This window comes from Phocoena sinus, chromosome 16, assembly GCF_008692025.1.
Source record: "Phocoena sinus isolate mPhoSin1 chromosome 16, mPhoSin1.pri, whole genome shotgun sequence".
Lineage (NCBI taxonomy): Eukaryota > Metazoa > Chordata > Mammalia > Artiodactyla > Phocoenidae > Phocoena > Phocoena sinus.
Genome location: NC_045778.1, coordinates 7,452,772 through 7,464,866, shown reverse-complemented (window position 1 = coordinate 7,464,866; position 12,095 = coordinate 7,452,772). Strand labels below are relative to the sequence as shown.

General features: G+C 43.9%; 1 protein-coding gene across 3 annotated transcripts in view; it reads right to left on the bottom strand.

Annotated features, from left to right (window-relative positions):
• The window catches only part of LGALS8 (galectin 8), a 34,118-nt gene extending 22,327 nt beyond the window's left edge, over positions 1–11,791 (bottom strand). The window contains exons 1-2 of one of the 3 annotated variants that reach the window (XM_032608340.1): positions 11,544–11,791; positions 8,405–8,554 (exon numbers count right to left, since the gene is read on the bottom strand). In XM_032608340.1, the coding sequence (XP_032464231.1) occupies positions 8,405–8,449 (45 nt within the window). In that variant the 5' untranslated portion in view covers positions 8,450–8,554; positions 11,544–11,791. Of the gene's footprint in view, positions 1–8,404; positions 8,555–10,833; positions 11,524–11,543 lie in introns of those variants that run through there. The other 2 variants (XM_032608337.1, XM_032608339.1) reach the window with 2 other exon arrangements.
• Positions 11,792–12,095: the final 304 nt, after the last annotated feature.

Genomic DNA, 12,095 nt, shown 5'->3' with positions numbered 1-12,095 from the left:
ATTTCTCCAAAGAAGATATACAGATTGCCAACAAACACATGAAAGAATGCTCAACATCATTAATCATTAGAGAAATGCAAATCAAAACTACAATGAGATATCATCTCACACTGGTCAGAATGGCCATCATCAAAAAATCTAGAAACAATAAATGCTGGAGAGGGTGTGCAGAAAAGGGAACCCTCTTGCACTGTTGGTGGGAATGTAAATTGATACAGCCACTACAGAGAACAGTATGGAGGTTCCTTAAAAAACTAAAAATAGAACTACCATATGACCCAGCAATCCCACTACTGGGCATATACCCTGAGAAAACCATAATTCAAAAAGTCATGTACCAAAATGTTCATTGCAGCTCTATTTACAATAGCCAGGACATGGAAGCAACCTAAGTGTCCATCATCGGATGAATGGATAAAGAAGATGTGGCACATATATACAATGGAATATTACTCAGCCATAAAAGGAAACGAAATTGAGTTATTTGTAGAGAGGTGGATGGACCTAGAGTCTGTCATACAGAGTGAAGTAAGTCAGAAAGAGAAAAACAAATACCATATGCTAACACATATATATGGAATCTAAGAAAAAAAAAAAAGGTCATGAAGAACCTGGGACAAGACGAGAATAAAGACACAGACCTACTAGAGCATGGACTTGAGGATATGGGGAGGGGGAAGGGTAAGCTGTGACAAAATGAGAGAGTGGCATGGACATATATACACTACCAAACGTAAAATAAATAGCTAGTGGGAGGCAGCCGCATAGCATAGGGAGATCAGCTAGGTGCTTTGTGACCACCTAGAGGGGTGGGATAGGGAGGGTGGGAGGGAGGGAGATGCAAGAGGGAAGAGATATGGGAACATATGTATAACTGATTCACTTTGTTAAAAAGCAGAAACACCATTGTAAGGCAATTATACTCAAATAAAGATGTTAAAAAAAAAAAGAGATAAGCCAAAAATATTACAGCACTTTTCTTGAGGGATGACATTGTAATTTTCTTCTTCATATAGTTGTATATTTTCCAGATTTATATAATAAGCACTTATAACCACAGATTTTTTAATTATATATTTAATTTTAGGGTGAGAGTTTTTCTTTTTAATTGAAGTATAGTTGATTTACAATGCTGTCCCCATGTCTGCTGTACAGCAAAGTGCAAAGAGCTTTTTGAGACCAACCATCTATTCCCATCACTGCTAATAGATTGTTACAACTGTTAATGAGTTGTTCCAGTCTGAGAAACAACTGCGCTGCAAACTTGGGCCATTTGCTGTTTCAGTTGTCCATATTAACGGTCTACTTAGGAAAGTACCCTAACTTATATCAACAATACTCAACTTTTTTGGACCATGTGAAGGAAACAAATGCCCGACAGCCCGCTCACTTACTCACAAACATTGCTCCTGAGGAAAGGGAGAAGGGTGGTTTTCTAGGCAACCCCAAGCTTTGAGGCTTTGTTGTTTCAAAAATAATTGATGTAAAACAATAAAGTACAGATCTGAACACACTAGAGATAATACCATAAGCTTAAGCCCTAGTTCGGTTTGGTGTTACCTGCCCAAACATCCTAGCTGATTCATATTGCTTTGCCTTTTTTATGTCATTCATTAAATGTCTGCTCTACACCAGGGTCATGTTAAGGTAGCCTGCAGGTGGAAAGAAGTATGAGTCCCGTCCATCCGGGAGGAGCTGATACAGTTGGGAAGAAGTCAGATACCTATGGAAAGATTAGAGTGGAAATGTGATACTGTTTAGCGGTTCAAATTGGAATCTCCTTCCACAGGTGGAAAATCGTCTACCTTATAAACATGAGACCTCATCTGAACTGTGGCGAGAGCATACGATGAAAATCTGTCCATCGGTACCCCCAGCTCAGACTCTGAGTTAGAACTCGTGACAAGCAGCAGCCAGAATCATGCAGTATTCACTCTGGCCAGGGGGCAGCAGCTACATCTAGGGTCGGAGGCAGCAGTGGCACCAGTGGTGTCGCCAGTGCAAGAAGTACCACGTTTGTTCAGTGGTGGTGACAGACGTCTCTTAGTGAGAACAGCCCTGCAGCCTGATTTTGGCTGTTGTCTGTGATGCTGTAGTTGACAAGCCTGGTTCTTCAGTCCTGCCTGCTGATAGATATCACTTAATACATTCCTTTTCTGCTTAAATTAGGGGTTGGCTTCCATGTTTACAACCACAAACCCTGACCAATTCAACATCCACAGAAATGGGGCAGTAAGTAAGTGTCGAATAAATGCTTCAGAAAAATGTATAAACAATAATAACTGAGGTGGCCAAAGTTTATAACGAGGTATGATTTGAGCTGGGAAGAATATGGTTAGGCAGAGAGGAGAAGGAAGCCAGTTCAGGTAGAAATGTCCGTTTACAAAAGCAGAGAGGCAGGAAAAGACAAAACGTATCTGGGAGCCAGTAAATAGTAAGGGAGCAATTAAAGACAGACAGAGTTAGGGTCAGATTTTGGAAGGACATAAGGAAAGTGGGGGCTGGGAACAACAATCCAGTGGGGGTAAAATTCACTGGAGGGCAGGGGATTATTTGTGAGACTGACTCCTTCCGGGAAGCCTAGCACAAGGAGATAAGGACATAATCCAGGCTGATGGCGGCAGACACTGAGGAGGAAGGGGAGGCAGGAGATAAACACGAGCTATTTCAAAGGAAGCTGTCTATCCCGGGCCACCACCTACAATGGTAACACTGGGGAAGAAAGATTTCAGAGGGAAGATGCTGAGTTTGGCTTGGAATACTTTTAGTGTAAAGGGCTGGCAGGACATCTAAGAGGGAACATACTGAAAGGAGTGGAACACTCAGGACCAACATTAAGTGAATGGCCAAGACTCAGAAGTCAGAGTAGAGATGATTACTAGGTACAATGAGAGCTACTAGATAAACTGAGAGCGAGGAAAAGTCAGGAGCAAAGCCTCAAAGGCTGTCAGATTAGGGGGTGTGCAGAAAGAGTTAACACAGCACACCTGGCTGCTATCTTTGAAAGGCCTCCGTCCAAGGCTGGCCCATAGCTGCTGTCTAGGAGCTTGGATTTGGAGAGAGCACCCACCACCCTAGGTGAGAAGGGTGGGTTACCCACCTAAACTGTTTGTGCAAACACTATGGTTTATGCTAAAAACCTGCTTTCCTGTTTAGAGTCTGGAGTTTGGGTATGTGCTAGGCAGACGCTATCTACGCACCAAGCCCTCAATAAAAACCCTGGGCAGTGAGTCCCTAATGAGCTTCCCTGGTAAAGAACATTTCACACGTGCTGTCACAACTAGTTGCTGGGAGATTTACGTCCATCGTGTGTGACTCCACTGGCCGAATACCCTTAAAATCCTGCGCTGTTTCCCCCTGGACTTCGCCCCATGTGCCTTTTCCCTTTGTGATTTTGCTTTACATCCTTTCACTGGGATATATCATAGCCATGGGTATGACTCTATGCTGGTGAATCATCAAAACTGAGGGTGTGTGGGAGACCTCGATGCAGGGGGTGAGAAGAGAAAGAAGAGAGAAGGATCCATCAGAGAGGGCAGGTGTATCAAGGAAGTCGATTTCAAAAATGGGAGGACTGTCAATGTCTTTAACATGGAAAAATAAGGAATATCCCCCCAGCTGCCCCCCAAATGATACTAAAATGGATATCATACACTCTGATCCAGTGATTCCACTTCTACAGATTTATCCTGTAAAACACTAGCACATGCGCAGAAAGATGCATCTACAAGGATGTACAGCACAGCACTGGATACAATCATGAAAGGAAATAGCTCTTTAACCGGGGACTGGTTAAATAAGTTACAGTACATCCATACAGTGGACAAATTATGCAGCCATTAAAAATAAGTGAGTAAACTCTAAACATGCTGGTATCTGCAAAATGTGTTAAATGAAAAAAAGCAAGGTATAGCAGTTTATACGGTATGATACATTCATGTAAAGAAACAGGGTATACAAAAGGTGACACACACAACACATGCACGCACAACACACATATTCTCAGGAAGGATATACAAAAATCTGGGAGGAAATGATTGCCTTTAGGGAGGACAACTGAGCCCCAGGTAGAAGGAAAATTCATGTTTTAATGAAACCCTTAAATACTGCTTGAATTTTTAAAAATGATTTACACATATTTTTCTTTATACTTTTAAAATAATAATAAAAAAGGAAAAGCCACTGAGTTTGATGACATCAATGAATTTAAAATTTTAAAGACAGATTATCTTCAAACTGTTAGGGGCTTGACAGCGTGGAAGGACACTGAGAGAAACGGAAAACCACAAAACGGAAGCTGGTTTGGGAAGGACGATGGGAGTTTCATTTTGAACTCACAGTCTTCAAGGGCTGGCAGGGCATCTAAGAGGGCTGGAGACTCACCCTGGGTGAGAGGGCAGAACTGTACGCAGACGGTATGCAAACTGTATTCACATTCTGGTCAGTAAAGACATCAGAGAAATAAAGACAGACACTGAAGACAAGACTGATAAAGAAATTAAGAGAGTGAAAAATCAGAGGGCAGGGAGGGATAAATTAGGCGCTTGGGATTAATAGATACACACTATTATACATAAAATAGATAATCAACAAGGACCTACTGTAGAGCACAGGGAACTCTACTCAATATTCTGTAATAACCTATGTGGGAAAAGAATCTGAAAAAGAATAGATATATGTATAACTGATTCACTGTGCTGTATACCTAAAACTAAAAGAACATTGTAAATCAACCATACTCCAATATAAAATTAGAATAAAAAAAAAGAATTAGGATTCAGAAAAAAAAAGAATCAGAGGGCAGAGCCATGGTGAGGAAATTAAGGCAGCAGAAATCGACTCTCTCAAGACGGAGGTCAGGGACTTCCCTGGTGGTCCAGTGGTAAAGAATCTGGCTCCTGAGGCAGGGCATGCGGGTTCGATCCCTGGTGGGGGAGCTAAGATCCTACGTGCCGTGGGGCAACTAAGCCCGAGTGCCACAAACTACAAGGCCCACACGCTCTGGAGCCAGCGCCCCACAACTAGAGAGAGAAAACCCACACAACTCTAGTCACAACTAGAGAGAAGCCCGCGCACCACAATGAAAGATCCCGCGTGCTGCAACGAAGACCCAACACAGTCAAAAATAAAAATAAAAAATAAATAGAATATTAAAAAAACAAAAAAGGTAAGTCAGCAAAAGTAGAACAAGGGAACAAAGACGGGGAAGGACCTTCAGAGGTTAAAAAGAAAAGATTTTATTGTTTTGTTTTGTAAGGTTAAATTGCAAGGTAGAAACGGAGGTACTTAGAATACTAAGGAAAAAAGGATCAGTGTGGAAGTAAGGTTCTGAAGGAAATTGGAACCGATGAGCTTTTCAGGGCCAGGTGGGATTAATGTTAATAAGTGGTTTGTTAACTAGGAGTGACAACCCATCAGTTTAATTTCTAAATAACTTCTCAACTAACACTTAATCACGTTTTAACTCTATAAACAGCAATAATAAAATATTTAAGCAGATACTGAGTTGCCAAACAAGAGATTTCACTGAGGGCATTTCTGATATGAAGATACCGCCTTCCAAATTATTCACTCAATTTGAGCGGAAAGAAAACTGAGCCGGGCTCCTCTGGCGGTGCAGTGGTTAAGAATCCACCTGCCAATGCAGGGGACATAGGTTCGAGCCCTGGTCCAGGAAGATCCCACATGCCGCGGAGCAACTAAGCCTGTGCACCACAACTACTGAGCCTGTGCTCTAGAGCCCATGAGCCACAACTACTGAGCCTGCGTGTCACAACTACTGAAGCCCATGCACCTAGAGCCCGTGCTCCACAACAAGAGAAGCCACCACAATGAGAAGCCCATGCTCTGCAATGAAGAGTAGCCCTCGCTTGCCACAACTGGAGAAAGCCCACGTGCAGCAACAAAGACCCAACGCAGTCAAAAATAAAATAAAATTAATTTTTTTAAAAAAAGGAAAAGAAAAGTGAGCCGGACTTTTTTAAGTCTTGAAATTCTATCAACTGAACTAGTCAATGAAATATACTAAGTAGGAAAAAATTACACAGGCCAGTTATACAATTTATCTTTTCCAAGAGTTAATATGGACAGAGGGCTTCCCTGGTGGTGTAGTGGTTGAGAGTCCGCCTGCTGATGCGGGGGACGCGGGTTTGTGCCCCGGTCCGGGATGATCCCACATGCCGCGGAGCGACTGGGCCCGTGAGCCATGGCCGCTGGGCCTGCGCATCCGGAGCCTGTGCTCCGCAACAGGAGAGGCCACAACAGTGAGAGGCCCGCGTACCACAAAAAAAAAAAAAAAAAAAAAAAAAAAAAAAAAAATATATATATATATGGACAGAATTTGTCTACCACAATTTAAAAAATATATTTTAAGTCATTTTTATTGAATTAATTTTAATAACACTGTTTTACCTGGTTGGCAGCTGCCCCAAACCAAACTAAAACAAAGTCATTGTGACTGCTATTCAACATCCTCAAAGTAATCCAGCTTGTTTTTGGAATATATTGTTACAATAGTTACACTTTTCTAAAAAAATAGTTACACTTTCGACATCACATAAGTAAATAGAGCATACTATATTATTCAAAAAGATTTTATGCATTTCATTTAAAAAATCATTTTGCAAGAGGCTTCAGCTTTATCATTGACACATTCTGTACTTCATGCTCTCAAAATAAAAAAGTGCCCTAAAGCTAAGTTTTTTACTGATATTAATGAATAGTATTCAGGGTTATACGAACTAAAATTTAACATTTTACGGTATAACAGGCAATAAATGTGGACCAAAACTTTGGAAACATTAAGAAATAAAAACAGAAAGATGGCAGTTCCCTGTCTTAACAAGGCTTAATAAAGAGTATAGCAGAAACTCAATAAACACTTCCCTGTTGTTGAACTGATCACTAACAAAGTAACCAGAATGCAACAAAATATTTACTTTGGAAAGTTATCATGACCTATCCTCAGAACAGCACAAGGCCACCGGGAGCCCTGAATGCAGCTGCTGCTCGAAAGCAGCACTACTACCGCAGGCCCCTGTCCTCAGGAAATGAAACGTCAGCTGATTTTTGTTTCAATTCTGTAGTCGAGGGTGCTAACCCCAGAAATTACAGGAATCATCATTACACTCTAATACCAAGACATGCAGGAATTTTAAACTATAAAATTATTTTCTAAATAACATTCAAATAGGACATCTCTGTGATGAAGGGCAGAGCCGAAGGGCATTAACCCGACCATCCAAGCCTCCTGGCTTGCACCAACATTACTTCAGTCCCCCTTGGCAGGCAGCGTTTTTTTTTTTTTTTAAATCTTCGCAGAAAGTCAGTCTACAACTTTGAGGTGTTTTTAACTCTTAAGATGCGCAAAATTATTTTAAATGTCTAGCTGACTTCAAATTCAGCAAGTCTTCCTTTTTAAACATATGATTGAAGGCTATATCTTCTAAGCCTCATTCCTGCACAATGACAGTAAACCTTAGGGGAAAAAAAAAAGAGCTACAGCTACAAAGTAAATAACAAAAAATTGAATCCACTTACACTAATAAGACTGGTTTAAAGCCTTACTTGAAGCCTTACCAAGAATCTCCTATAAAGGGTTTACAAGAAAAAACAAAAAACGGCAGCAACTTTATCTCAGACCTAAATTCAGGATTCAGCTTCAGACACATGGAAACCAGACATTTCTAAAGATTCTCACACCACATGAAACTGAACAAGTTCATTACTTCCCAGGACGTACAATGAAATTTCCAGCAATTACATTCAGGGGTTCCTGGACCAGCCTGAGGCTGGGACGTGACCATTAGTTTTTCTCATTCTCCATCTCACCACTGGCTTTTGACATTCCCCTGCTCAACTACCAAGCAGGATTTGAAAGGCAGAGGGAAAAGCTGAGAAATTAACTTCTCGTGAACAGGCCTAATTTAAAAAGAAAATTAAAATGTGTAGACAAAGAAATCCACTTTCCCCTGAAAATTATGTCTTAGGATGGTCTGAGCCTTCCCTCCACTGTCCTCCCACGTTCTCCGTTCATAACACGTCTCATCGTCTTATACAGTTGACCCTTGAACAACACAGGTTTGAACTGTGCAGGTTTGAATCCACTTATACTCAGATTTTTTTCAATAAACACACACCACCTGATGGGCGGTTGGCTGAATCCTCAGATGCAAAACCTTGGGTACCGAGGAGGGCTGACTAAGGAACTTAAACATCTGTGGAGCTCCAAGGGCTGGATCTGGTTTTCAGTCAGGGCCCACTGCAGTCCCACCACATAGCAGGTGCTTTATGTTTACTGAATTTTACTTCTGCCCCTACCCCCCAGCAGTGGATAATGACTATCCAGTTGGACTTGCTCTCAACCCTGGCATAGGCAAAAAGTGATTTTATAGAAATTACTTACCGGGTTACAGACGACATTCTGTAGACTGTTTAAGGACAACATCATTCTTTTCCACCTTACTGTTGACTGGGGTCTCTCTTTTGGGTATGGTCTAAGATTTTAAACAAGTTTCATTTAAAGAATTCCCAGATTGAAACTGAGGCACCTGACCTGTGTAAAATCAAAATAGAGGGAAAGGAAAATAAGCACCATTTTTCTTCATAACTATTTTTAAGTACATAAATTATTTTTTTTTTTTTTTTTTTTTTATGCGTTACGCAGGCCTCTCACCGCTGCGGCCTCTCCCGCTGCGGAGAACAGGCTCCGGACGCGCAGGCCCAGCGGCCACGGCCCACGGGCCCAGCCGCTCCGCGGCACGCGGGATCCTCCCAGACCGGGGCACGAACCCGTGTCCCCTGCATCGGCAGGCGGACTCTCAACCACTGCGCCACCAGGGAAGCCCAGTACATAAATTATTTTACTGATATTTACCAAATAACAGGATGCTATAACAAAGATCTGACTCCAGTTCTTATCTAATGTACTTTACTAAATAATTTTGTATTATGAGTACAGGAAATATTGATTTTAAAACTACATCAGTAGAAAACTTCTAATTTGGAAAATTTATTAAAAATACTTATTAATGGGAGTTCCCTGGTGGCCTAGTGGTTTCACTGCTGCGGTCTGTGTTCAATCCCTGGTTGGGGTACAGGGATCCCGCAAGCCAGGCGGCACAGCCAAAAAAAAACAGAAACAAAAACTTGCCATTAAAATACTATATCAAATAATAGCAAATACTCCTGTACAGCTATCTGAGATATTCATTTAACTTTTCTCATCTGTATAATGAGAATAACAGTATTCACCTCACAGGTTTGTTCTGTGGATTAAATGAATTAATAAAGCAATGGAATAGTACATGCTTTATAAGTTTTATCTATTGTTATTAGTAGAAGGGATTGCTCTTCCTCCTCCAAATTAAACAAGTCAAAAGGAAAAAAAAAATCCAATGCCTCAAATATTAATTTCCATGTGGCTAAAAAAAAGATAAAAGCTTTAAAGGTAAAAGTACCCATCAGTACTACATATAACAGCTCCAGGGAAGACTTGAAGACTAAGCAGAACCAAAAGAGAAATGAAACTCAAGCTTCCTACATTTTACTTCCTCCGATTCTGTCATTATACCAAAGGGCAATACGCACTGATCACATGTATTACTTTTTCTCTATTAAGAAAAAACTGCATCTCCAACCCCGGACGTAACATAAACTGAGTGGTTAAGTTACAGCAAGAGGTGTTAGCTGAGCAGATGCAGGTTGTGAAAGAATTCACAGAAGTATTAACAAGGGAAGAAAAGCAAGTTTTTATTCACTTTCCAAGGGAGGAAAGGGGCCAGACACATAGAGTGGCATCGGCCCTGAAGGGTGGCGGTCTGAGTCTTTTAACGGGTTTCAAAGGGCAAAGTGCAGGAAAGAGCGGGTGGGTTCACATCTATTTTGGCCCACAGTTGTATTCTGGCTTGCTGTGTTTCTATAGGATGTGGTTTTTCTGAGAATCTGTAACTTTTTGTCTTCAGTAATTTTTCAGTCCTTGGGTGTCTCAAAGAGACATGATAGTGGCCTTTGACAGGCATTACTCTATTTTGAGCAATGTCAGATGGGCTCACAAGAGGGATTTTGCAGGTGTAATTAACATCAGCTGATGTCAAGATAGGGCGATTGTCCTGGATTAACTGGTGGGCCCAATGTAATTACATGAGCCCTTAATAAACAAAGAAGCCTGAGAGATGCGGTAGCAGAAGAAATCAGAGATTTGAAGCCTGAGAAGGATTCAACACATTCTTGGTGGCATTTCGATGGAGTGCGGGTGGGCACACACGGAAACTGCAAGAAGGAAACAAACCTGGAAAACAAACTAAAGTATCCCGGAAGTTGATTCTTCCCCAGAGAATAGAGCCCAAACTGGATAACACCTGAACTTCAGCTTGTGACACCCTAATCAGAGTACTCAGCCTGGTCCGCCTAATTTTATTTTTGGTCCCCCTAATTTTTTTTTTTTTTTTTTTTTTTTTTTTGCGGTACGTGGGCCTCTCACTGTTGTGGCCTCTCCCGTTGCGGAGCACAGACTCCACACGCGCAGGCTCAGCGGCCATGGCTCACGGGCCCAGCCGCTCCGCGGCATGTGGGATCTTCCCGGACCGGGGCACGAACCCGTGTCCCCTGCATCGGCAGGCGGACTCTCAACCACTGCGCCACCAGGGAAGCCCCGGTCCCCCTAATTTTTGATCTAAGATCTATTAAGAAAATAAGTGGGTGTAATCAAAACATCAAGTTTTATGCGCTAAATGTATACAATTTCTATTTGTCACATATACCCCAATAAAGCTGGGAAAACAAAAACCCTGCAACCCTCTTGGTTTATAAATGTAACCCCATCTATTAACTTACACATTAGTCAAAACTGTTTTGCTCCATCAAACTTGGGAAGCATCAACAAGAGCAAAAACAAAGGATACAGAGATGCCACAGCCACATTCATAATTTACATCGTTAGTAGAGAGTGACCCAATTTAAGCCACGGGCCCGAGTGAAACCAATCATTCCCAGAAACATCCACAGGCACAGGTCCTGGTATTATTAACTCTTCGTTCGCTTCCCAAGAAGCCATCACGATGCTGTTGCAATTCAGAGGACAAACGTTTCCTAACGTTTCACACTGCAGTAAATGACTGCATTTCAAAAGAGGATGTTCAGAGCCCGGGAGGGCCACGGCGGTCTGTCATTAAATTTAAAGAACCCATCATTTAAAACACCAAGAAGGAAACGTCTCCGGATTCCACTGCGCGAAGGCGGCGCTCGCTCCCGGGCGAGGAGGTCGCACGTGCGAAGACAGCACCGGACGAGGCGGTGGTCGACAGCGGGGCTTCCTCCGGGGACAGCGCCGGTTTGCCCGAGGGCTGCGACTCCCGACCATCCCTCGTCCCCGGGGCGCAGCGCGCGGGACACTGCCAGCCGCCCAGCCCGACCCTCCGCGGTGAAGACCCGCGCGACAGGGCTACCGGAGCCGGTCCCGCCCGTCTGACTCTGACACGGGGCCAGAAACACCGCAACCCCTCCTCGGCCGACGAGCCCACCGCCGCGACCGCCCTCCGACTCACCCCGGGACTGTCGTCGCGCTCGGCGTAGGAAGGAGGCTGTTCTCCGGCGGCGGCGCGTTGTCCGGGTTCCCGGCCGGGCGTGCGCGGGCGAGAACGGGAAGCGAGAGGAGTCAGTCCGCCGCCATTTTCTGGTTCGCGCGCCCCTGGCGTCGCCGTCGGCCTTGCGTCTGCGTGTGGGGTGCGCTGGCGGCTCCGTTGGGCTAGTGGCTGGTCCGCTGCTGGCCGCTCCCCCGGCGGGGCTCCCTGCACGGCCTCGGGGACTCGGACCGCCAGTGGCTTGCTGCGAGACGAGCAGAGAGGGAGGGTGCAGAGCGTGTGCTTCCAAAATTCCCGGGTGGATCTGGCCGCCTTTGCCCCGCCGCCGGGGTTGGGGGGCTGGGAAATGGGGAAGAGAGAAGGAGAGACCTTCTGCTCCCTCGGTCCGCGTGTCCCCGGCCTCCAGGGCCGGTGTGGACTTCGCAGAGGCCCCGCCTCGACCCGGTGATGGCCGAGAGGGGCCCACGCGGCCAGAGGGGCCGTCTGTGACCTTCCCTGGTCTCCCAGCTCAGCGGG